Here is a 23,241-nt window from a genome sequence, read left to right on the forward strand (position 1 = left end):
CCGGGGCAGGGCGTACAAAGGTTGGGAGGCTGTGATGATGGTGGTTACCATGGCGCTGGGCTAAGTGTGCCCCGGTGTACTGGAAGGCAAAAGGCTGACAGAGACGGAGCTGGTGAGTCTGGGCAGCAGCTGGGGAGCCTGCTGGGCTAGGATTGAAGGTACTTGGGTGGTTACAGGTGTCATGTCAAATATAGGTAAACCCATTATAAGGACCTAAGATGGCCCCAAAGTAGGGAGAACTATAGGAACCTGAGATAGTCCTTGGGGGAAAAGTAACTCGGCTGGACCCCAGTTAAGAGAGCCCGAGATGAGATTCAGGCAAGAATGGGCGGGGAACCCCGTTCATTCTTCATTCAGCTAGCATGAAGTGCCTACTATATTCCAGGCACTGTGCTAAACAATTTGTTCTAGCATTCAAGGAGAATATTGCGAGGAAACTACTGCAATACAGATAAGTAAATGCAAATTGGTGATAGGGTATGGTAAATCAGGAGGTAATAGTAAGTGAGGAGTAATCAAGATTAGCCTAGTGAACAGGCACTTGAAAATTTAATTTTGAAGTAGGGATTCTAAAAAAAGAAGTAAAAGTGAAAAAAATGTATATACCAGGCATTGTGGGGGGGGGAGGGTAGTGACAGTTTGAGTAAAGGCACAAAAAGGCCTGTTTAGCTGGGAAGTTAAGGTGCCTGAAGGGGAGTATTAAGTCCGAAAACGTAGGCTGGAGCCAGTTCGAACTGCTTTAAATATCACAAAAGTTTATATTTTATCTTTGGGAATATGTTTGGTAATTCTATGGAGGCTAGGGGAAGACCAGAGACCGGGGGCAAAGAGACCAATTAGGGACTTTTAAGCTACTTGCCAGGCATGGCAGAAGGTAGATACTCCTCCCCACTATGGTAACCTAAGCATTTCAAATTCCTATGGGTAGACTTTGGTCCCATATCATTGGGACAGGAAAGAAGAATGGGTGCATTCAATATGGAGGCCCTGACATAAGCAATCCAGCCAGCCCAGATAAAGGCTATCTCTGTTAACTCTCTTTTCAGCTTGGACAGTAATGAACCACCTAAGTATATTAACTAACAATTTTGGAACTAGGGTAAGCAGTTTCCTACCCCCCCACCCTTTTTCATTTGCTCTATGAAAGCTCCATTCAATCATTAATAGTCTTTCTTTTATCCTCTTTCCTTTAATATTTTATCTTGATGTGCCTATGGAAACATGGATGGATTTTTGGACCTGAATCCTGAAATGCCCCTCTTTGATCATAACTGTTCTGTTCAAATTTCCCTGTACCACTCCCTTTTGTCCCCTCTCAGCAGACAACTGCCACCTTAGCAAGAAAAAGCAAGGTTATCTCTCTCCTTTCCTATGACATATCTCAAAATTCTTCCCCATCATCCTCCATTGTTTGTTCTTACTTCCCTATCTAGAATACACTTCTTTAGGGAAATCGGTTTTAGTTGAGTAATGTGTTTGGAGGCCCATCTATGGGAATATTCCTTCTCCTTTAAGGTCAGTGCCAGTTCCTTGAAGACCCCAAATGAGTATTCAATCTCAGATTTTCCTATGGAACTAGATCTTCTATTTGCCCTATCCCATTCTTGAATTCTTGACCTTATTTGCATATGCATCTGAACCTCCCCAACTTTATTGGATTTTAAGGTCTCTAAAAATAAGTGTTGTATATCTTTTTTTTTTTAAACTCTTATCTCCTGTCTTGGAATTATTAAGTACCCAAGTTTCAAGGCAAGAACAGTAAAGGTTAGGCAATTGTGTCTAGAATCCAGATTTGAACCCAGACCTCTGGTCTCTCTATGAACCATATAGCTGCCCTAGTTTGTATAACATCTAAAAAATGTGTATCTTCAGTTGCCCTGATCTGATGAAGATGTAGTTATCCTTTTCAAGGCCAACCTCTCTGTTCTTAACCCCATCTACTCCCGTTTTCTCTTCCATTCTCTGGCACAATAGCAATTTCTTTTTACCCACTGGCTCTTTCACTGTTGCCTACAAATATCTTCCAGCCTCCCCATTCTTAAAAATCTTTCATTTGCTCCATGTATTACATGTAGCCTCCCAGGTAGAAGGTGACTTCTCTCTTGAGAGTTGTTGCCTTTATTTCCCCACCTATTAATTTCTCAGGACACTGGAATCCATCCAGTAATTCCAGTGTTGATCTAAAACTGCTTTTCCTCAGTGACCCTATCTTATAATCTTATAGCCACTAAATCCAATGCCCTTTTCTCTCATACATTTGAACTTTCTAGAACTTTTAACTCCCATCACTTGCTCCTAGATAAACTCTCCTTTAATTTGTTTGCATGACATGCTCCCTTCTGATTCTCCTTTCTAATAGCTCTCTCTGGTTCATTCAGTAAATTTAAGCAACTACAACTATCCTATCAGAAGAAACGTGGACATTTTTGGTGGGAGAGGCACCAGCCACTAGAGGAATTAGGAAAGGCCTAATGAAGAAAGTGGCATATGAGGTGAGATTTAAAGGAAGCTAGGGATTCTAAGAGATGGAGGTGAGCTTGAGCAAAATCAGAGGTCAAAGGAACAGAGCTGGACATGACCATGAAAGCTATCTGTTCCAGCTCCCTCAATTTAATAGATAAGGATCATATGCATAGCACAGTCAATATATGTCGGAGGCAGGTCTCAAACCCAGGGGAATAATGTACAATACACCTCTAAAAGGAGGATGAAGCCAGGGCTTTGTATATCATATAGGCATTTCTATGTTATCTTAGAAGCCACAATAGAGAAAGGCAACTGGACAGAGAGCAAGCCTTGTCAAAGCCAAGAAAACCTGGTTTCAAATCCAAGCTCCAACACATACTGGTTGTGTAAACCAGGGAGAATGACTTTGGTGCTAATTTAGGGAGCTCTCTAAGACCCACAGGTTTCAGATAAAGTACCGATATGCACTGGTAGTGTTTTCCTTAAGAAGTTCCCATATTGGTGACATCTCAGAACTGTTTTGATCACAACTGTACAAACACACTCCCTCTTTAACAGTTCTCCATGTCTTAGAATTCTTAGATGCCTTCAACCTTAGCCTAGGCACCACCTTAGTAAAACTCCTTGCTGCCATCACTTTTTGGCTTTCAACCCCCCTCCTTAAAATTCCCCTGTACTCACTTGTTTTCCCAACCTATCCTGCTTCCCTGCCCAGCCCAAAACATTAGCGTCTATAGGGCTAGCCAGTTTGGCTTTTAAATCCCTAGCTCCTAGCACTTAATGTTTGTTGAGCTTTCATTAACTGCTTTTCCCACTCTTGCTCTAGCCCCAACCAGACTACTTGCTGTTGCTCAGTCTCTTCCTGCTCATTTGAATGGCTTGCATCTACACAGGATGCCCCTCAACCCCCAATGTTTTACCTCTACATGCCCTTCCCAAGGGCAGCTACTGTGTATTTTCCTTTGGATCCCCATTGCTAACTATAGGACCAAATGTATAGATTCTTCATAAGTATCTGCTAAATTAAATTTAATCCAACAGGATGATATAGAGCACTAAATTAAGGCTCAGTCTTGCATTAAAATCCAACAATATCATTTGCTTTCTGAGCAAATCCCATCTTCTCAGTGCTCCACTTCACTTTTTTCTTCCATAAAACTAGGGCTATTTGCCCCTGACCTGCCTATTTGCCAGGGTTGTGTGAGACTGAAATAATAGATGAGAAAGCATATTTCAAGGGGAAAAAATAGTCTCCAAATACAATCCCTCTCTATCTCCTCAGGCCGAAGAAACTGGGAGCCTAAGGCCCCATGCTTCTCCTACACCCCCAACAATGGCCTGAAATATGACTGACCAATGGGATCATGTGAAGGCTTTGGCACAGGAGCCACCCCTCGACTTCTCCTTCAAAAGTATAAACTTCATCCAAGGTGAGCCCAATGGCACATGGCCTTTTCTCCCCTACTATTGTATCTACTATCAATACTACTATTGTCTCCACCACAATGCTGCATTCAGCTTGGACAACATTTTCCATCTTTGGAGAAATTATTTCTTTTTCCTTCTCCAAATCTTTACTCCTTTAAAATGTATTTTTAATGGGGGCAGCCAGGTGACTCAGTGATAGAGAGCCAGGCCTAGAGGTGGGAGGACCTGGGTTCAAACCTAACCTCAAACACTTATAGCTGTGTGACCCTGGGCAAGTCTTCTGCCCTGGAACCAATACACAATATTGATTCTAAGATGGAAGTGTAAGGGTTTTAAAAAAAACAAACATAAAATGTATTTAAAGGGGGTGGGGGTGGGGGTGGCAGCTGGATGGCTCAGTGGATTGAGAGCCAGGCGGTCCTGGGTTGGAATCTGGCCTCTGACACTTCCCAGCTGTGTGACCCTGGGCAAGTCACTTAACCCCCATTGCCTAGCCCTGTAACAAATAAAATTAATATAGAAGGATATATATATACGTATGTATATATATATACACACACACACACATATATATACATATATATAAATAAAAGAGTTTAAAAAATAAACACTTAAAAAAAAAGAATGGTCTGGCATTTTTTAAAAAGCCAAGTTTGATAGGAACTAAGAATTTTTAAAGTGGTTCATGGAATTATAATAAAAATAATAAAATGGGAGAATGGAAGGGACTTTTAAGATTATCAGCCTAATCTTCCCCAGTGGCCCCATTAGTACATATAGCACAGTGCCTAGCATACTTAATAAATGCTTGCTAAATAAACACCTGAATTCTTATCTCCCAGCCCAGACACTGGCATTATGACTCAGCCAGGCTTTTAGAGTCTTCTCTAGACTTCTCTGAGTCTATTTCCTCATTTGTAAAATGACTCTAACAGCAAATACTTTTCAGAGATGTTGAAGACCTAAAGTGTGTACAAGTGCTTTACTAAATCTTAAAGCATATGTAAATGCAAGCTATTGTTTCACATAATATGGAAACTAAAGGCCGAAGAGGGGACAGGATTCATTCAAGGTCACAAAATTAGAGGCTTGTTATTCTTGAAATCATGGCAAAGTCACCCACTTAGCCTGTTTCCATACCTTAGTTATTCTTCAACCTGTTTTTGCAGGCCAGTAACATCACAGGTAATGTGTAGGTAACTTCCAGGTGTCCTTACCTTTCTCTACCACTGCAGGTCTTCACCTTTTCTGCAATTTATGGTCTTAAAGAATTTCCTACAACATTGAGAAGTTCATTGACTTGCCTAGGGTCACACAGGCAAGTATGTGTCAGAGGCAGGTTTTGAACCCAAGTCTTCCTGGTTTCAAGGCTGGCTCTATTTATTAAAGCACATTGCCTGTCAGACCTTAAAGGATTATATAAATGTGAGAATTTATTACTAATTGGCAGTGTTAGGACTTGACCCCAATATCCTTCAAACAGCAAATTAGCTTTCATACCAGTCTCCTGTTTTCAAAGAGCAAAGAGCTGGGCTGGAGGGAGTTAGGACGAATTAACAACTTCCGATCTTAAAGAGACTATCACAGGAACACGACAAAGCAAAGCCACTGAGTCAGATAGGCTAAGTCAGATGCTACTATTCTCTCTTCTGCTTTTGCTGGGAGTTGAATACACAGAGAAATTAAATTGGAAGGGCAAACTAGGCTCTTCGTCCCATAGTAAAGCTAGACTGAACCAGTTAACAGGATGAGCAGGTAATAAGTGTTTTTGGTAGCTGTGAGAGGACCCTGGGGTCTCAGCTGCTTATTTCTTGTCCGTCACTGAAACTCTTGGTGCCTGATTTTTCTTCTATAAAATGAAATAAATGAGATGATCTTTAACATACTTTCCAGCTCTAAATTTATGAGTGTATGGTCAGATTAAAAGCAGGAAGCCAAATGAGAGGCCACAAATATCCAACATGCTTCAGGACAGTCTGAAGCCAATATTTGGATAGTAAGTTTCTCATCTGGCTAACCACCTTGTGACTTCCCTAAATGGTAGAGAGATTGTCTCTGACAGAAATTCTGAGTACCATTGACAGACATATATAAGGATGTCAGTGGAACAAAGGGATATTTATTTTCTTGGTGGATAGGAAAACATATGAACACACACCTCAACCTGGAATTTTTCTAAGGAGTTAGGGTTTGATATGTAGGGTCTTAAACTCAACTATCTGCCTCAAGGAGAACCTGGTCTGAAAGAGAAGTATCTGTTCCCCTCTCCTGCCTGCTTGAGTACACAGTTCTGCCAGTGGCTGGCACTGTGATTTTTAGGTAAATTCTTCTTTTTGTGCCTTGGCTTCCTGCTCTATAAAAGCAGCCATTCTGCTGACATTCTTTCAGTCGGTGGTTTTGTGGAAACTGCTCCTTTTGTTTTCAGCATTTCTTCTTTTTTAAAAATCCTTACCTTCCATCTTAGATTCTAAGGCAGGAGAGCAGTAAGGGCTAGGCAATGTGGGGAGTTAAGTGACTTGCTCAGGGTCACATAGCTAGGAAGTGTCTGGGGTCAGATTTGAACCTAGAGACCTCCTATCTCTACACCTGGCTCTCAATCCACTGAGCTGCCCCGTTAGCATTTCTTCTAGGGAGACCAGCCTTTGCCCTCATTTGTCTCTGCCTCCTTCCACCTCAAAAACCTGGCATCCATCCTGCCCCCATGTCTACTGTGTAATTATTGTTCACCACAGAGCCCCCCTAACTAGTACTGGGGAGTTGGCATCTTAGAACAGAGAACAAAGAAAAGAGAATAATTGTGTGTGGGAGCAGGGAGTAAGGAACAAAGAAAGAAAGGTTTTGGTAGAATTAGATAATTTGAGCTTTGAAGATACAAGAGACAGCAACATTCAGGAAACCTGGGCTCTTGTTCCTGGCTCTTCCACTAATTGTATGACTAAATAAGTCTCTTTTTCCTCTGTAAAATAAAGGAGTTGGACTAGATAATCTTTAAAATAAGCCATTACCTGAAAATATGATTTGCTATAACAGGCTATAAATTCATAGCATTCAAAAGTGGAACATATAAAGTTTAAACTACTTAGGATGTTTATGAGTTTAGCTGAAATCTGCTTCCTATAATTCAGGATTGTGGGTTTTTTTAGCTCAAAGAAATCTCTGGGTAATCTAGTCCAAATATTTTAAAGATGAAGAAACTGAGGCACAAAGGAGGTAAAGTGATCTTGTCCAAAGTCAAGGAATTAGCTTAAAGCAGAGCTGGGATTCAGATGGGTCCAATTACAAATCCAGTACCTTTTCCACTATATTCCCCACAAAGGGTCCAGTTCTACCTTCTAAACTTTCATGCATCCAATTCCTCTTTCCCACAGAAAAGGAATACCTATCCTTCAGCCCAGGCTTCCTGGGATAAATTTCCCCACTTTTTTTAATTGACCTTCATGCAGTCACATTTCAGTTCCTTCACTTTGCCATGCTGTTCTGGCTTCTTCCTAGTCCTGGTTGGCCTCAGCCTGAGATAGGAAGAAGAGAAGACCCTTGTCTGAGTACTGCCGCTAACTTCCCTCCCCCTGATTTGTCCCCTGCAGACCTGATAAGTGAGGAGCCCAGGCCTGGGCTCCGGCCATTAAAGCGCTCTAAGCAGGGTAAGTCACTGACCCAGGCCCTTCGCCTTAACAACAACGTGCTCAATGACCTCAGCGACTTCACTCAAACCATATCGCAGCTGTTGGAGTATCCCCAGAACCTGGCTTGGATTGATCTGTCCTTCAACGACCTGCCCAACATTGATCCCGTAGGTGCCCATGTCCCTAAGAGAGGGAAAAGGGAGAGCCAGGCGAGACATGGGCGGCAGGCAGGCAGATGGGGGGCTATCCTAGGAGGAAGCATCAATGATGTACAATGCACAAGGTATTTATAAAACATATGCTATATTTCCAGCACTGTGGGAAGGGGCAGTGGTATCAGTCATCAGAACCAAAAAAGGCAGCAGGGTGGAGTGGAAAAACATGGAACATTATATCAGAAGACCAAGCCCTCTGCCTCCTAAGTGCTTGACTGGGCTTGATGTGATGAACCCGTTTTCTCCCTTAAAATGGGGGTAATATTCTTTGTTCTACCTCCTTTTACAAGGTTGCTGTAAGAAAGAGCAAACACTAAAATAGCAAAAAATGCTTAGAATAGATAGCAGACATCTTCTGCCTCTCATCTTTTTTTCACCAGACCCATACTGCCTCCTAGTCTCCAGAAGACTCTAGGTAGAAGGGATACTCTCAAGACTAGAATCCCCAAGTCTCCTGCCAGCTCCATAAGGCAGCCACTGAACCCTACTCAACCTCAATGTTCCTCACCCACCAGGTGCTGACTACCTTCTTGAACCTCAGTGTCATTTATCTCCATGGCAACTGCATGCATCGCCTGGCAGAAGTGGATAAATTGTCAAATCTTCCTAAGCTTCGGAGCTTGACCCTCCATGGGAACCCCATAGAGGAGGAGAAGGGGTACAGGTAATGCCCCTACCCTGAGAACCCCTAAGGAAAGGGAACAGAAGGCTCAGAAGCCTCGCCCTCCAAGTACAAGGCTGATCCTTGCCCTGTTCTCCAAAGGAGGCAATCTGTGACCAAATCAAAAGGTCCCCCTTCCCTGGAGGAAGGGAGTGGAGTGGAATGGAAAAAGAGGCCCATGGGAAACTCCTTCAAGGCCTAGACTATAAAGTCATCCTGACATTCCTAAGTCATAACAGAATGGCAAGACTCAAAGGGTATGGAACACATGGAATTGGAGTTACTTTCATGATTTAGTGCCCATGCCCCACCCCCACCCCATTGGCTGCAAATGCTGATTCCTTTCATACGTTTGAGGAAGAATGGCAGTGCTTCCCCCCTACTTTTGCCCTATGTTCCAGAGTCACTCTACTGCTAGAAGAGCTATTAAAGGGAGGAAAGCATTAATAACCCTTTGGGGCGCATAGTTAAATAGCCCAGGAGGATCCCTATCCAACCCTCAGCATGGCTCCTTATTCTACCCACTCTGGGGAGCCTGAAATCCCATATCCTTCCTGCAGGCAATATGTGCTATCCATCCTACCCCGAATCACTACCTTCGACTTCAGTGGTGTCACCAAACAAGACCGGATCACAGCCACTATCTGGAGACGGATGAATATCAAGCCCAAGAGGGTCCGAATCAAACTGGATAATTTATAACTCCTTCTATCCATGCTAAGACCCCAAAGCCCACAGGACTCTGTGGTATTCTCTCTCAACCTTTAGTTTAGTAATAAAAAAATGAACTGTTGTAGGGGGCTTGAGTCCCTCAACTGTGTAATGAGGTGCCTTTGAGGTAGGCCAAATAGACAGCATCTAGTCTAGCATGAAACCAAACAACCTCAATTGAGTGGGCAAAACATCCCACTCTGCCATCTTAAGACATGAAACTTGCTTGACAGATACACAGAAACTCTAAGAGGGCATCATCTGATCCTACAGGACCCCCTCCTGATAGTTTTACCTGTGAAGTCATATAAAAACTCTCTTGAAAGATAACCCTTCTCAAAGGCCCAAGAATGTCAACACCTCAACTGGACCTCATTCTGCCCCTTCAAGTTCCTCCTGCAATGTCCTTGAAAAGGTATCTAGTTAAACTTTCAAGTCATAAGACAAGTGGGAGGTTTACAGGGTAAGGGTAAGGACAGATGGGCTAGAGCCAGGATGGTTAGATGTCCTTTATAGAGGTAGCAAACCAAAACAAAATGAAAGGATCAAACATATAAAAACTGGGTGTGAGAAATAGAAACAACCAATTTAGTTCTTAGTCCCTTAAAATCAGTTCAGGCCCCAACATAAAAGGATGATGTCAAGGAAGCCAAATTTCTTCCTATCCACTACCCCCAATCATGAAATAGTCAGTTCATATCCAAATCCCTATCTTCCCACTCCCCTCATTCCCCACTCCCTCTCACCCTCCCAGTGGCAAAATTATCATAGATCCTCTCCCTTCCCCACAAAATATTTAGCCAGGGCCATATGGCACAAAGGCTTCTTGGGAACTCATGCATCAACATGAGGCCCCAAACACCTCTGGACTTCTGTGGTGGTTTCTCCATGATTAGTAGTAAGTTAGGTTTCTGTACAAGCAGGAAATAAAAGGGAGGCAGGAACAAGGGAAAGATCTCCAGAAATTGTCCTCACGGGACCCCAAACTGCACGACCAACTCTTCTTTTGCGTCGACCCGGATCTGAGAAAGTGCACTATAGGCATAAGCAGATATTCTGGCAACCTGAGGTCACAAGAAAGGCAGTTACAAAAATATAGACAAATATTGAGGGTAGACTAGGGAATAAATTAAAGAGTAGGGCAGGGGATGTTCCCAAAAAGGAAAATAAAATGGGAGGGGAGAGGGTCAGGGTATAGTGTAGCCAGGGTTCATGAGATCTGATATCCTTTCAGCCACGTCTTCCCTTCATTGCTGATACTACCTCTTTCTCTTTTCTCTCCTGCCCCCTCCCAAAAAAAAGGCTGCCAAGGAAGAGAACTCGGGGAAGAAGGATTTTGCCCCTACCATAATTATACCTAAACTGCCAACCATGTGCCCAGAGAAATGGGAACAGCCTGGATAAGCTAAAACAGAAGCCAGAGAGGGAGACGGGAAATCACCTTGAGTGGAATTAATGGGAAGGCAAAAACAGCTAGCCTAAGTAAGGGAAGAAAAAAGTGAGTCATGGCCTCACCTGCTGCAAATCTGCATAGGGGACAAGATCACTGGCAAGCACTTGGTGGGGTTGGCTGGTGAGTGATGGCAGTGGTGGCAGCTTCTTCCAGTAAGTCAAGCTACTGCTCAGGACAGCCAGGCGAGTACTATTGGGCAGGAGCATAAGAGAAAAATATAGGTTCTCTGTACTCATTATTTTCCATAATCGGGGAATGGGATAAATCTAGTTCCTGCGTGTGGAGTTTAGAAGATCAGTGTTCCATTCTCAGCTCACTCCATATGACCTCATGAAAATCTTTAACATCTCTCAGCCTGTTTCCATAGTCAAATGTGAATCAAACATGTCTCATTTCTCAGGGTGACAGGAGGAACAAATGGGTAATTCATTTTCAAAGACTTAGGGGTCTGGTTGAGATGTAGTCTGTAGTAGCTAAGGAACCAGAGAACCAGGAGCTATCATTACCTTGTCCCTTGTTCCCCTCACCTATATTGTCTTGCTCGGTCCATGTATTCATGCTGCTCCATGCCCTGAGAATCTGCTGCCGATACATCAATGATGTTGCTGGGAGAAAGATAACCAAGACTTAAGCAAGGCTGGACAAAAATGGATGAAAAGATCCTGGTATCACTATGTGGAATCTTAACAATTCATTCTAGGTGCATCTGTCAAGGCAGGGTGGCAAAAGACTGAAAAGACCTACATTACACACCATATTTCTCTAGACTGGCTGAGAGATGGGGACAGGGGCCTAATTTCTTCTCCCTGACCCTGTGCTGCCACCCCCCTCCCAACTCTACCCGGGGGGGGATTCCTTAAATTCTAGAGCAAAAATTCTTGTGACCAATGAGAGCTTGGATGTGAGAAAAAAAAATTACATCTTTCACTAACCTCTAATTGAAATTTGACATTTTAATTATAAATATATTCTAAAAATTATTCTGACATGTCTATAGACCTTACCATACTACCAAAGCAGTCCATGACACCAAAAAAAGGTTTTGAAGCCCTACTCTAAAGCCTTTATCCAGGGCAGAGTTGAAGCCTTCCTCCAGAATCACTATATTGAACACCCAAGTGGTCAAGGATCTATTATCCCAATCATTCCCAGTTAACAAGCATTTACTAAGTAGTTGGCCCTGAAGGAGATGTTTGGATAAAACCTAGGAGCATTATAAGAATAAGAACATGTAGGACAATTATGCTACATAATATATAAAGGTGTTTTAGGGAGGAGGAAAGTTATTCTGTAAGATCCAAAAGTAGAGAAGTTCCTTTTTCAATGAATTAGGGAAGATTTACTTTGAGGACAGGTTAAAGGGGCTGGAGCAGACACAGCTCCTCTGACCTGGCTGTCTTGGCAAGGATAGAGGACAGCAGGGCCTGCTCATCTGTTCCAACTGCAGGCAGACTGTGGTAGTTGGGTTCTGCTCCATTTAGGGTCTTGGTTGGGGGACTGCTGGGGTCCAGAAGTAGCTTTCGTTCCTCTCGATCCTAAAAAGGGAGCAAAGGAGGGTCAACACCAGCTTGGACAAAAGCCACATAGATAACTCTTCCCCACCAAATTCCATATGACTGTGATGCCCCAAGGTAATAATCTAAGGTAATCCTCTAAATACAAACTGGAAGGAGTCTTAGGAGAAGCTAGTCCAATCTGTACCAAAAAAATCTGTACCTACAACAGTCCTGATAATCACTCAGGATCTATGAGAAAATTAAATCTTCCTCAAACAACCCTTCCCACTGCTCCCAGATCTGCCCTATGAAGGCAAATCAAAGATGTCTGATCCTTCCTCCTCTACAAAGCTTCAAATATTTAAATATTTATTTCCAATATTTAAAGACAATTATCATGATCTTCCACTCCACCCGATCCACCCTCCCCAAGGCCCCCCAAAACGTCTCAGGTTTTTACTTGTTTAAGAAATGTTCAGCTCATATTCACAACCTCTATGGACCACCTTGGCTTTAATAAGTTAGCTTTCACCTAATATTGCACAAAACCACCTGACCCACCACCATCCTGATACATTCATACTGTAGTTTCCTCTCCCTAGTGCCTCTTTCCCCCCCCACCCCAATAGAATAGAAGCTCCTGAACTTTAAGGACTGTCCCAATTGCAAGTACTTGTAACCCCAGCTTATAGCACACTATCTGGCTTAGAGAGATTAATAAATGCTTTATCTCCTTATCTATATGGAAGGACTGTGATAAGAAAGAGGAAAGCAAGCTGCTTCTGCTTAGACATAGGAGATGTAACTAGGACCAGTTGGTAGAAATTGCAAAGGGAGACTTTGGCTTCAAATAAGGAAAAGCTTCCTAACAGTAAGAGCTATCCCAAAATAGAATAAGCTGTTTCATAACAGATGTTTGTAGAGTTCGTTAGCTGTGAATTCTCTGTCCCTAGAAAAATTCAAGCAGAACCTAAATCACTTGTTGGGAGTTCCTGTTAAGGTAAAAGTTGGAGGAGGTTCTTACCTCTGAAATTATGTGATTCTAACTACTCTAGCCATCAAATCATGAATAGTGGGCCTATCCCTTCAAAGGATACTTAAAGACATTAGTTAAATCCTTTCCCTTTCTCTAGCCTGTTTACTCACCTATGAAATGAGGCAGAACTATAGTCCTTTACAATGCACATGCTCACCCACACAATCTGTTGTCTCTGCCTTGCAGTCTATGACCCTGTTTTTTTCTCATTAAATCTCCAATCTCTCCACCCCTCAGTTCTTTCCCAGGCCATCACCCCAGCACTGGCTACCCTTTCTTCTGTTCTACATCTTGACCTTTTAAATGAACCAGTTCAACTGTATTCTTTCCTCTTCTCTCCAGTACCTTGCGAAGTTGTCCTGTCAAGCCTCAGCCCTGGATTACTCCCATCATCCACTGCCTTTTTTCTGTATTAATGCTACTGAATGAAACTGGAGAAAAGCACAAAACCATACAGAGTCCATTACAAACTGAGGCTATAGAATTTCACTTGGGCCCTCACTACTCCAAGACAATCCTTTTACATCTCTATTTAATTTACTAAATTCAACAGAATCCATTTTCCCAAACCTTTTCATCTCTCTTCTCATCAACTTCTTGGTTGAGAAGCCTACCTCACATTTCACTAAAACAAAACAAAATAAAAACATTCACCAAGCACTTCATCTCTACCTCAACTCAGATCACTCACCCTTTTATAATTCTTACTCTCACTGATCTTGAATGTCTCTCCCTACCTCAAAAATCTCTCACCTGATCCTAGCTATGGATCATCCTATTGCTTCCCTTTTGTGGGTAAATTCCTTGAGAAGGCCAAAACAAATAGTATCTCTAACTTCCTTTTTGCTCTCTTAACTACAGTTTGGATTCCTTCTTATCATTCAATGGAAAGTTCTCTTCAAAGTTACTAATGATCTTTTAATTGTCAAAACTAATGGCCTTTTCTCAATCCTTATTCTTCTTGCCTTTTCTGCAACCTTTGATACTGCTGATTACCTTTTTTTTTTTTTTTTAAACCCTTGTACTTCGGTGTATTGTCTCATAGGTGGAAGATTGGTAAGGGTGGGCAATGGGGGTCAAGTGACTTGCCCAGGGTCACACAGCTGGGAAGTGACTGAGGCCGGGTTTGAACCTAGGACCTCCTGTCTCTAGGCCTGACTCTCACTCCACTGAGCTACCCAGCTGCCCTGATTACTTTTTTTTCCTAGATACTCTCCTAATTTGGGTATACTTCTCTCTCCTGGTTTCCTTCTACTTGTCTGACTAATCCTCCTCAATTGCCTTTGCTGTATATTCATCCAAGACATACTGGATAAGGGAGATCTCATCAGCTCCCATGGATTCAATTATAAATCTCCATATAGATGATTTTCAGTACTAATCTTTAGAACTCATACCTCCAACTGCATATCCTTTGAACATCTTAAACTTAATATATCCAAAACTACTCATTTCCTTTCCTTCCAAACCTTCCCCTCTTCCTAGCTTCCCCATTACTATCAAGATACACCAACCTCCCAGGCCCTTCAGCCTCAAAACCTCAATATCATCTTCATTTCCTCACTCTTACTCCCATTTTCAATCATTGCCAAAGCCTATCTATCTACCTTTCTGGCACTTGTTTAATACACTCCTCTGACACTGCTACCACCTTGATGCCAGACTGGACTACTGCAAAGTCCTTCCAATGGGTCTTTCTGCCTCAAATCTTTCCCCACTCAGTCCATACGCAGACTCTGCTGTCAAACTGATCTTTCTGAAGTTCAAATCTGATCATGTTACTCTCCTAGTCAATCAATTCTAATGGTTATTACCTCCAGAATTAAATGTAAAATCTCTTACCTGACTCTTAAAAGCTCTTCCATTACCTGGTACCTCCCTCCCTCTCCAGTCTTACACTTTACTCTCTCCTATATATTCTAAGATCCAGTAACACTGGATCCATCTCTATATACCATGCATTTTTTGTATGTCTTCCTCCAAGCCTGGAATTCTCTTCTTCCTCATCTTAGCTTCCCTGCCTTCTTTCATGTTCCAGCCAAAATCCTCCTGCAAGAAGCCTTTAGTGTTCACCCTAAATACTAAAGCCTTCCTTCTGAGCAAGCTCCAATTTTTTCTGTATATATTCTTCATCCTCATTATATATGTATATACCTGTTTGCATATAGTCTCTCATATAGTTAGACTGTGAGTCCTTGGAAGCAGAGACTGTTTGGATCCCTAGCACTTAGCACACTGCCTGTCACATAGCAGGTACTTAATAAATGCTTGTTGACTTGAAGTACAAGAAACTAAAGATTTTTTCTTAATTCGCTTTAGAAAGCAAAATAGGATAAGATAGGATTTGGTTAAACATTAAAAAAAAACATGCTACAGATACTCAAGAAACTTGAGAAGTAAAGAAAGACCTTCTAGGATTTTGGAATTTGAGATGGGCCTTAAAGGAGAGAGTAGGATTCAAATAGATAGAGGTGAGGTACTCCAGGTCAGAAGCACACACAACACAGGCAAATGTAGTCCAGAGATGGGATTGCAGAAGATATACTGGGACAATCAAGGGCAGTGGAGAAAATCAGGCTGGCTTAAAGCAGCAAGAACTCACTTTGTAAACTCAGCCCTCTTACTGCTACCTATGTGGCCTGAGCCAGTTAATCCCTACCCTTCTGGGCCTTAGTTTTGGATTAAATGGCATCCTTTCAGGTCTAAATCTAAAAGTTGAGGACAAGGCTGGAGCTAAAGTGGGAAAAGATTAAAACAAGTTCCTGGAACCACTGGCTGGGCAACTTAGATTTCATATACCAAAACTCAGCTATACTTCCTCTCTCTGAAACTCAGTTTCCTCATTTATCAAGCAAGAAGGGTTGAACTAAATAACTACTTACATTTCCAAAGCTAAGTCTTAAAAGTAGCTTCCTCAAAACAATCCTGTAAGTAGTGCAAGTATATGATAAGTCACTTATTTAGAATCAGGATATAAACACAGGTCTTCGGATACCCAGTTCAATATTATTTTTACTCTATATTCCTAATGTTCTTTCCAAATATAATCTGGTGATCCTGTAAGTAGGTAATGAAGATTTTAATGCAATGAGGGAGATACCCATGAGCTTCCTGTAGCTTATGGAAGATAGATTAGAGAAATCTAAAGCAGGGAAGTAGTAAGGAGACTTATAATAGCCTAACCATGACTGGAAGTCATTCCTGCCCAACTGTACTTCTCTCAACTTCATCTTGCTCCCAGGAACCTCCTCATCCTTCAAGATCACATCAAGCCTGGAACTCACCCACCATCAATACCCTATATGCCCCCAGGAGCCTTTTCCCCACACTCTGATCAGAGCAGAGGGCTCCTCTGTACTTCATTGCATCTCCTATCTCAGCTTCCTTTATGTGTAGTCTTCCCCATTAGATTGTGAGCTCCTTTAAAACTACTTTGTATCCCAGCCTTTAACACAGTGCTTGGCACATAGCAGGTGCTTACTAAATGTTAACTGACTGGCAATGGCCATGCTAAGTAATGCTCAGGCATACTTCAGAGAGATAGCACTAGATAATACCCACCAATTATTCTAAGTGAGGCTGTAAGGTGTCTGTACCAATCATTCCCATCAAATAGCACTGCACACAGTACTTCCCTAGCAGACCCAAAGGCTCCAGAGCCACTGGATCCTTGAGAACACAAGTCTGTACTCTCTGACCCAAATTACATTTCCCTATTCTCTAAACTGAGTATTCCTAATCTCTTCAACCTTTCTACATTTGACATGGCTTTTAATCCTGTAACTACCCAATTACCCAACTCCAAACAAATTTCAATGTTCTTAAAGAATAGCTTCCAGAACTGAACACAAAACTAGCTGTGGTCTGATCATTGCAGGACATGGCAGGTCCCCATGACTTTCCATATTCCATACTTTTAGAATTAGTTATTCGCAAGATGTTCATGTTTACTATTATTATTCTAGGTCTCTCCTATGCTTATTCAATTGATGTTTTTATCATAAGTGCAATTTTTATATCTAGAATAATGGAATTCAAAGCTTGGTGGTATTTCAATATTCAGCATTTTCTTGGTCATCCTTAATCTTGGTGCCTTTCCTCTGAGACTACTCTCATTTTATCATATTTATCATGAATTTATGGTTTGTACAGGGTTGTTTGCTTGTTTTCTCCCTGAATAGACTGCAGGCTCCTTGAGAGCAGGAACTATATTTTGTTTCCTCAGCTCTTGGTCTAGTGCTTGACACATAATAGGGGCTGAATAAATGTTTATTGACTGACAGTGCCTTTCTATATGTTTTTAAAATTTTTCTCTTTACGTCATAGTCAATTGCGGCTTTCAGGATTTAGATGAGGAAGGGGATAATGTCCAAAGGGAGGGGTTTTCATTGGACATCATGGAGCAGTCACTCCTCAATGCACTTATTATGAATTGGTTTCTCTATGTATTTCATCCCCTACTAGATTAACAGTCTCCTTTAGGATGTTACTTTAAACCTTATGGTCCCCCAAGCAAGAACACTATGCTCTGGTGATCTGCACAGGGAAAACAGATGAACTAAAAATTACTTTGTTTAATTAATGATGATAGTAGCAACAATGGAAAGATAGAAAAGAGCCTAGAAGCTTCAAGCTATCAGGATTGGTCAGATAGGCAGAAATCCGAGGCAGACATGATGGACTTGGAAATTTATTAGTTTCCTGAGGATCAGAGTTAGAAAGGGTTTCTCAACTTTTTTTACATTGTCCTAGGGGAAAAAAAAAAAAAAGAACATTCCTGAGTCTTCTGAAGGCAGAGGGAATTAGTTCTAAACAGCTCAAGCTTATAGGAAATTGCACAGAGATGCAAAATAAGACCAAAAAAATCCTTATAAGATATGGATCAGTTTACATGAAAAAAAAAAAACAAAAACTGGTGACCACAAACTCAATGTTAGTAAGCAGTGGCAGAAATTATATCTCCTTGCTTGAGCTGCATTCAGAGAATAAGAGTGTCATGCTACCTCTGCCTTTTTCTCTATCTAAGAATTATGTTCTGATTGAGGCAAAGACAATGACAAACTGTCCAAGAAAGTTACAAGGACTGGGAAGGAACTTCAGACCATATATTTAGGAGTTTAAAAATTTAGAGATGTTTAGCCAGGAAAAGGGAAGACTCAAAGGGTATATGATTACTCCCTTTAAATATCTACAGAACTGTCTTAGGAGGGACAGATTTGTCTTAAATAGCCCCAGAAGGCAGTAGAAGGACCAAATCAAAGGAAATCACAAAAATGCACATTTTTATCCAATATAAAGAAGAGTCAAAACTGATATGCAACAAAATAGGCTCCCAAAGGAGGGATCAAATTTCCCATGACTGGAATGTCCAGAGGGAAAGAGTGATCAAAAGCCAGTTGGCCTAAGCCTTACATGAGGGAATTCTCCAGAAAACACCCCTCAGACAACTGACTAGCAACCAAGAATTAAGACAACAGAATCCCACTCCTTAACCTACATTTTACTTAAAATAATGGCTGGTCTCTGTCAAGATCAGTAGTACTCTGAGGGAGGAAAGTCTTGCCAGGCTTCAGATTACCCACATACCAAGTGAGGTTTATAATGCTGCCATTCCGACCTTGTGGCTGTTGGAGAAAGCAGTATAAAATAGTAAGAACATGGGCTCTGGCCTCACAGGACAATGTTTCAAACCCTGCTTGATTCTTATACCTATGTGGACTTGGTCAAGTGAATCAACTTCTTTGGGCCTCAATTTCCTCAACTATAAAATAAAGGGAGCTTATTTTAATAGTAATGGGCAGGCAGGTGGCACAGTGGATAGAGGGTTGGGCTTGAAGTAAGAAAGATATAATAAAACAATCCCTTCAAACTTACACTCGGAACAAACATGTTGAGGTGATTGTAGAATGAATAGAAACAAAGGGGAGAGATATGGAAGTAGAACTGAAAAAACCTGATGCCAAAATCAATATGGTGGAGAGTTAAGAATTAAGAGAATCTTGAGGTTGCAGTCCTGAGTGATGGCAAGCATGGAGTAGGTAATGTGGACAAAACCAGGAATGTCCTAATGAACATGAAAGGTTTGGGGGTGGGAGGGAGCAAAGGAAAGATGATAATGAGATTATTCTGGAAATGGTGAAATTAAAATGCCTAGGGACATCCAGTTGGAAATGTTCAACTGACAGGACAAACTAGGCCTGAAGAGGAAGACCAGGGCTAAATATGTACATCTGTAAGTTATCTGAATAAAGATGTGACAGTTGAACCTATACATGGGAGCTGATGGGAACCCCTGAGAGAATGTAGGGGGAGAAAAACAGCTTTCAATATCACCCATGATGTAGAGGTTGGAATATTAAATGATTCGGCAAAGGAGCTTATAGGTGAGAGAATACCCATGAGAGATTGGTGTCAGAAAAACTGAAGGAAGAAAGAATATCCAGGACAAGGTGGGCAGTCCAGAGGGGTCAAGAAAGATTATTAAGAACTATAAAACTTGGAAAAAGTGTTTTAAGTCCCTCCTGATGAGAGAAATGCAAACCAAAACAATGCTGAGGTACCACCTCACACCTAGCAGACTGGCCAATATGGCAGCAAAGGAAAATGATAAATGTTGGAGGGGACGTGGCAAAATTGGGACACTAATACACTGCGGGTGGAGTTGTGAATTAATCCAGCATTCTGGAAGGCAAATTCAGAATTATGTGCAAAGGGCTTTAAAAAGACTTCCTGCCCTCTTTGATCTAGCCATACCCCTGCTAGGTTTGTACCCCAAAGAGATAAGGAAAAATACTTGTACAAAAATATTTATAGCCATACACTTTGATGTGGTAAAAAATTGGAAAATGAGGGGGTGTCCATCGATTGAGAAATGGCTGCATAAATTGTTGTATCTGTTGGTAATGGAATATTGTTGTGCAGAAAGGAACAAAGAAATGGAGAAATTCCATGTGAACTGGAAAGACCTCCAAGAATAATTGATGGTAGAGCGAAAGGAACAGAACCAGGAGAACATTATACACAGAATCTGATACATTGTGGCACAATAGAATGTAATGGACTTCTCTACTAGCAGTAACGTAATGACCCAGTACAATCCAGAGGAATTTAGGAGAAAGAATGCTACCAACATCCAGAGAAAGAACTGTGGGAGCAGAAATGCATTACAAAAACATATGATCAATCACATAGTTCAATAGGGATGTGATTACAGTTCTGATGTTTAAGGATCACTCTACTGCAAATATGAATAACATAAAAATAGATTTTCAACAATGATACATGTATAACCCAGTGGAACTGCTTGTCATCATGATCATGAATCATGTTATGGAAAAATATTCTAAACAAAAATTTTTTAAAATTGCCTTTCAGTAGTGACAGCCTGAGGGCAGCTAGGTGGAACAGTGGAAAGAGTAACTGGCTTGGACCCAGAAAGACCTGAGTTCAAATCCGACCTGACACTTAATGTGACCCTGGCAAGTCATTTAAACCTGTTTGCCTTAGCTTCCTTTTCTGTAAAATGAATTAAAGAAGGAAATGGCAAACCAATTCAGTATCTTTGTCAAGAAAACCCGTAAGGGGTCAGGAAGAGCCAACACACCTGAACAATGGAAAAACCAGCAACAGCTTAGTTGAGATCAGTCAGAGAGGTTATATAACTTCCTCCATTGCCATTCAGCAGGGGGATTAAGTAAAAGCAGGGAAGACAGAAGGTAAAGATAATCCTGTTAAGATTTATTAAGACATGAGTTCTGAGGACAAAGGGGTGACAGATTTCAAAGAAAAAGATAAATTTATTGTTTTATTAGTTAAGGATAGGGTCAAGTTTGGGAAGAGAAAATAAACCCAGAGCAGAGAACATAGAAAACACTGAGGGATAGAGGGCCTGGAAATTATAAAATATTAGGTTTAGAAGTGAGGGACAAAGATTGATAGGAATAGAAGGTTATAAACAAATTGGCTAGATAACCCCAAGTTAGTTTTCTGAGCACTGCTTACGGATCTTCCCAATCTGAGTTATTATGAAGATAAAATGAGTAAAAGACTATATAAATGGAACTATTATGACTACAGAAAACCTGAAGACAGGAAAGCACTATATAGAAAAAATTCAATCACCTTCCCATACCCAACTTTTTCACTTTATGCTTTAGTGACTCAATCCCTTCACCTCACCTATCCCCCCCCCTCATGCTTCCAATCTCAGGTTCTTAATCCCATTTCCCAAATTCCTTCTGTTCTACTTGCTTCCTAACATTTCACAACCCATGACTGTTGCTTTCCCCTTCTTTTCAAGTCCTAGAGTCTCCATCTTTATCTTGCTTTTCTTCCTCTCCCTCCAGACCTCGATCTCTCCAAACAAATCCATCCAGGGTCTCCATATCTATTCTCTCTTCCTTGACCTTTCCACTCCATATCTCCAAGCCCTTCTAGAACCCTAGTCCACTTCTCTCTTTCCAAGCCCCCTCACTTCTCTCCAGACCACAGGGATCCTTTTTCGATTCCCACAATCGTGATCCAGAGCTTGTTCCTCCTCGGCACCCTAGACCTTTTATTTCTCACAATCCGAAATAGAGTTTTATAAGCCAAAATGCATGTCAGTTATTATTCCTTTCTTTCCTCGCTTTTATCTCTTGTAGGAAATGCACTGCCCGCTCCCCAGGTTCTATATCTCTCTAAACCCTAACAACCTCTTCCCCCAACCCCCCAGTCTCCCCGAAGCCTCCTCTTCTAGTTCCAATTCAACGCTACCCTTCAGATTTCTCAACTTCCCAGTCTCTTTTCTCAGCTGCCCAGCTCCTCCAGATTCTTGCCAGCCCCAGCCCAGTACCTCACTCTTGGGGCCTCCCAAGACCTATCCGACTCCCTCCAGCCTGTTAGGCCTCCCCCTGCACTCCCGGCGTCCCCCACTGTGGTTGCACCTGGTCCGAGTCCTCGTTGTCACTGCTGTAGCAGCACCCCATGGCCGGGGCCAGCTCCGGAAACTCAGATGGAGGGGCTCGGCGTCCAACAGGAGCCCTTTCTCGTCACATGACCCGCGAGAACGGCCCGCAGGCTCCCACCGGCCGCCCCAAAGCCACCGCCACCGCCGCAGCCACAGGCAGATTCTGCAGGCGATCTGCTTCCGGTGTCGGAAACTCGCTCCGACCCTCCCCACTTCGTCTCACCCACTCTCATGTGACTGCTTGTTAGCCATGTGACAGGAGAACAGCCAATACGAGGGCTCCGTTCTTAGATGCTTTCCGCCCTCCTCCAGATCTAGGGCAGTCAATGAGCGGCTTTTCCTCTCTTCCCAATTGTCTCCGGAAAGCTGAAAATAACCCCCGACCTCCCCTGCTCACGTGCCACTACGCAACCAATAGCAGACTCATTGATCTTCTTTGCCACGTGACAACCAGAGGCCAATAAGAGGACCCTCCTTTTTCTCCTTTCCTTCTATCTCATCCCAAGGGATCACCAGTTCCCCTTAGGGAGCAACTTGTTTTGTTTCGCTGTCCCGGGGACCACGTGCTCGGAAGCAGCCAATAAGAGATGGAGCCGGTGTAAACCCCAATTTCACGTGATGTCTGAGGGTCTCCGGATTAAAGGTGGCCCTCAGTTTTTTTCATCCTGCCTGGGGGACATTTTCCTACCTTTTTCCCAGGGCGCTAGAAACCTAAGGTTTAAGTTCCCATCCAGGCAAGTTGAGACTTGAAAGCCCAAGACCTCTGCAGCCCGAGGGCTCCTGGCACAGCCCACTCGTAGCCGCCTCCAGAAAGCTTCCCCAATTGGAAGAGACTGCGTAAGGGCAAGGGCAAGAATGCTAGATGGCTGTGGATATGCATTCTTGTACATAGTAGAAGTTGTATTCCTCCCACATCTTTGCATCTCTAGGGACCCTGCTATTTCGAAGGTACTATGGACTTTGGTTATCTTTTTTAGAATCCGGTACTACTCCCTGCAGACTTTGGAAAGAAGCCTTTATTCTAGGGAGTGCCTGTTGAAACTAGGAAAACATTGTACACTGTAACAGCAATATTGTGGACCTATTATATGTGATAGATTTTGCTGATCCAGAACAATTCTGAGGGACTTACAAAAAAGAAAAAGAATGCCGTCCACTTCCTAAGAACCCGTTGGAGTAGTAATGCAGATGAAAGCATATGATTT

At 42.2% G+C, this 23,241-nt stretch overlaps 2 protein-coding genes across 2 annotated transcripts; one reads left to right on the plus strand and one right to left on the minus strand.

Moving 5' to 3' along the window:
* Positions 1-9,186, plus strand: LRRC51 (leucine rich repeat containing 51). Its single transcript, XM_044668103.1, has 5 exons — positions 1-112; positions 3,749-3,896; positions 7,479-7,684; positions 8,248-8,396; positions 8,954-9,186. The coding sequence occupies exons 2-5, from the start codon at positions 3,812-3,814 to the stop codon at positions 9,093-9,095; spliced, it is 582 nt and encodes a 193-aa protein (XP_044524038.1). The 5' UTR covers positions 1-112; positions 3,749-3,811; the 3' UTR covers positions 9,096-9,186.
* A 412-nt stretch (positions 9,187-9,598) lies between these two features.
* LAMTOR1 (late endosomal/lysosomal adaptor, MAPK and MTOR activator 1) lies at positions 9,599-22,203 on the minus strand. The gene is made up of 5 exons (XM_044668104.1): positions 22,014-22,203; positions 11,947-12,092; positions 11,085-11,162; positions 10,620-10,746; positions 9,599-10,168 (listed from the first exon to the last, which is right to left on the minus strand). The coding sequence occupies exons 1-5, from the start codon at positions 22,053-22,055 to the stop codon at positions 10,076-10,078; spliced, it is 486 nt and encodes a 161-aa protein (XP_044524039.1). The 5' UTR covers positions 22,056-22,203; the 3' UTR covers positions 9,599-10,075.
* Positions 22,204-23,241: the final 1,038 nt, after the last annotated feature.

Source organism: Gracilinanus agilis, chromosome 3, assembly GCF_016433145.1.
Source record: "Gracilinanus agilis isolate LMUSP501 chromosome 3, AgileGrace, whole genome shotgun sequence".
Lineage (NCBI taxonomy): Eukaryota > Metazoa > Chordata > Mammalia > Didelphimorphia > Didelphidae > Gracilinanus > Gracilinanus agilis.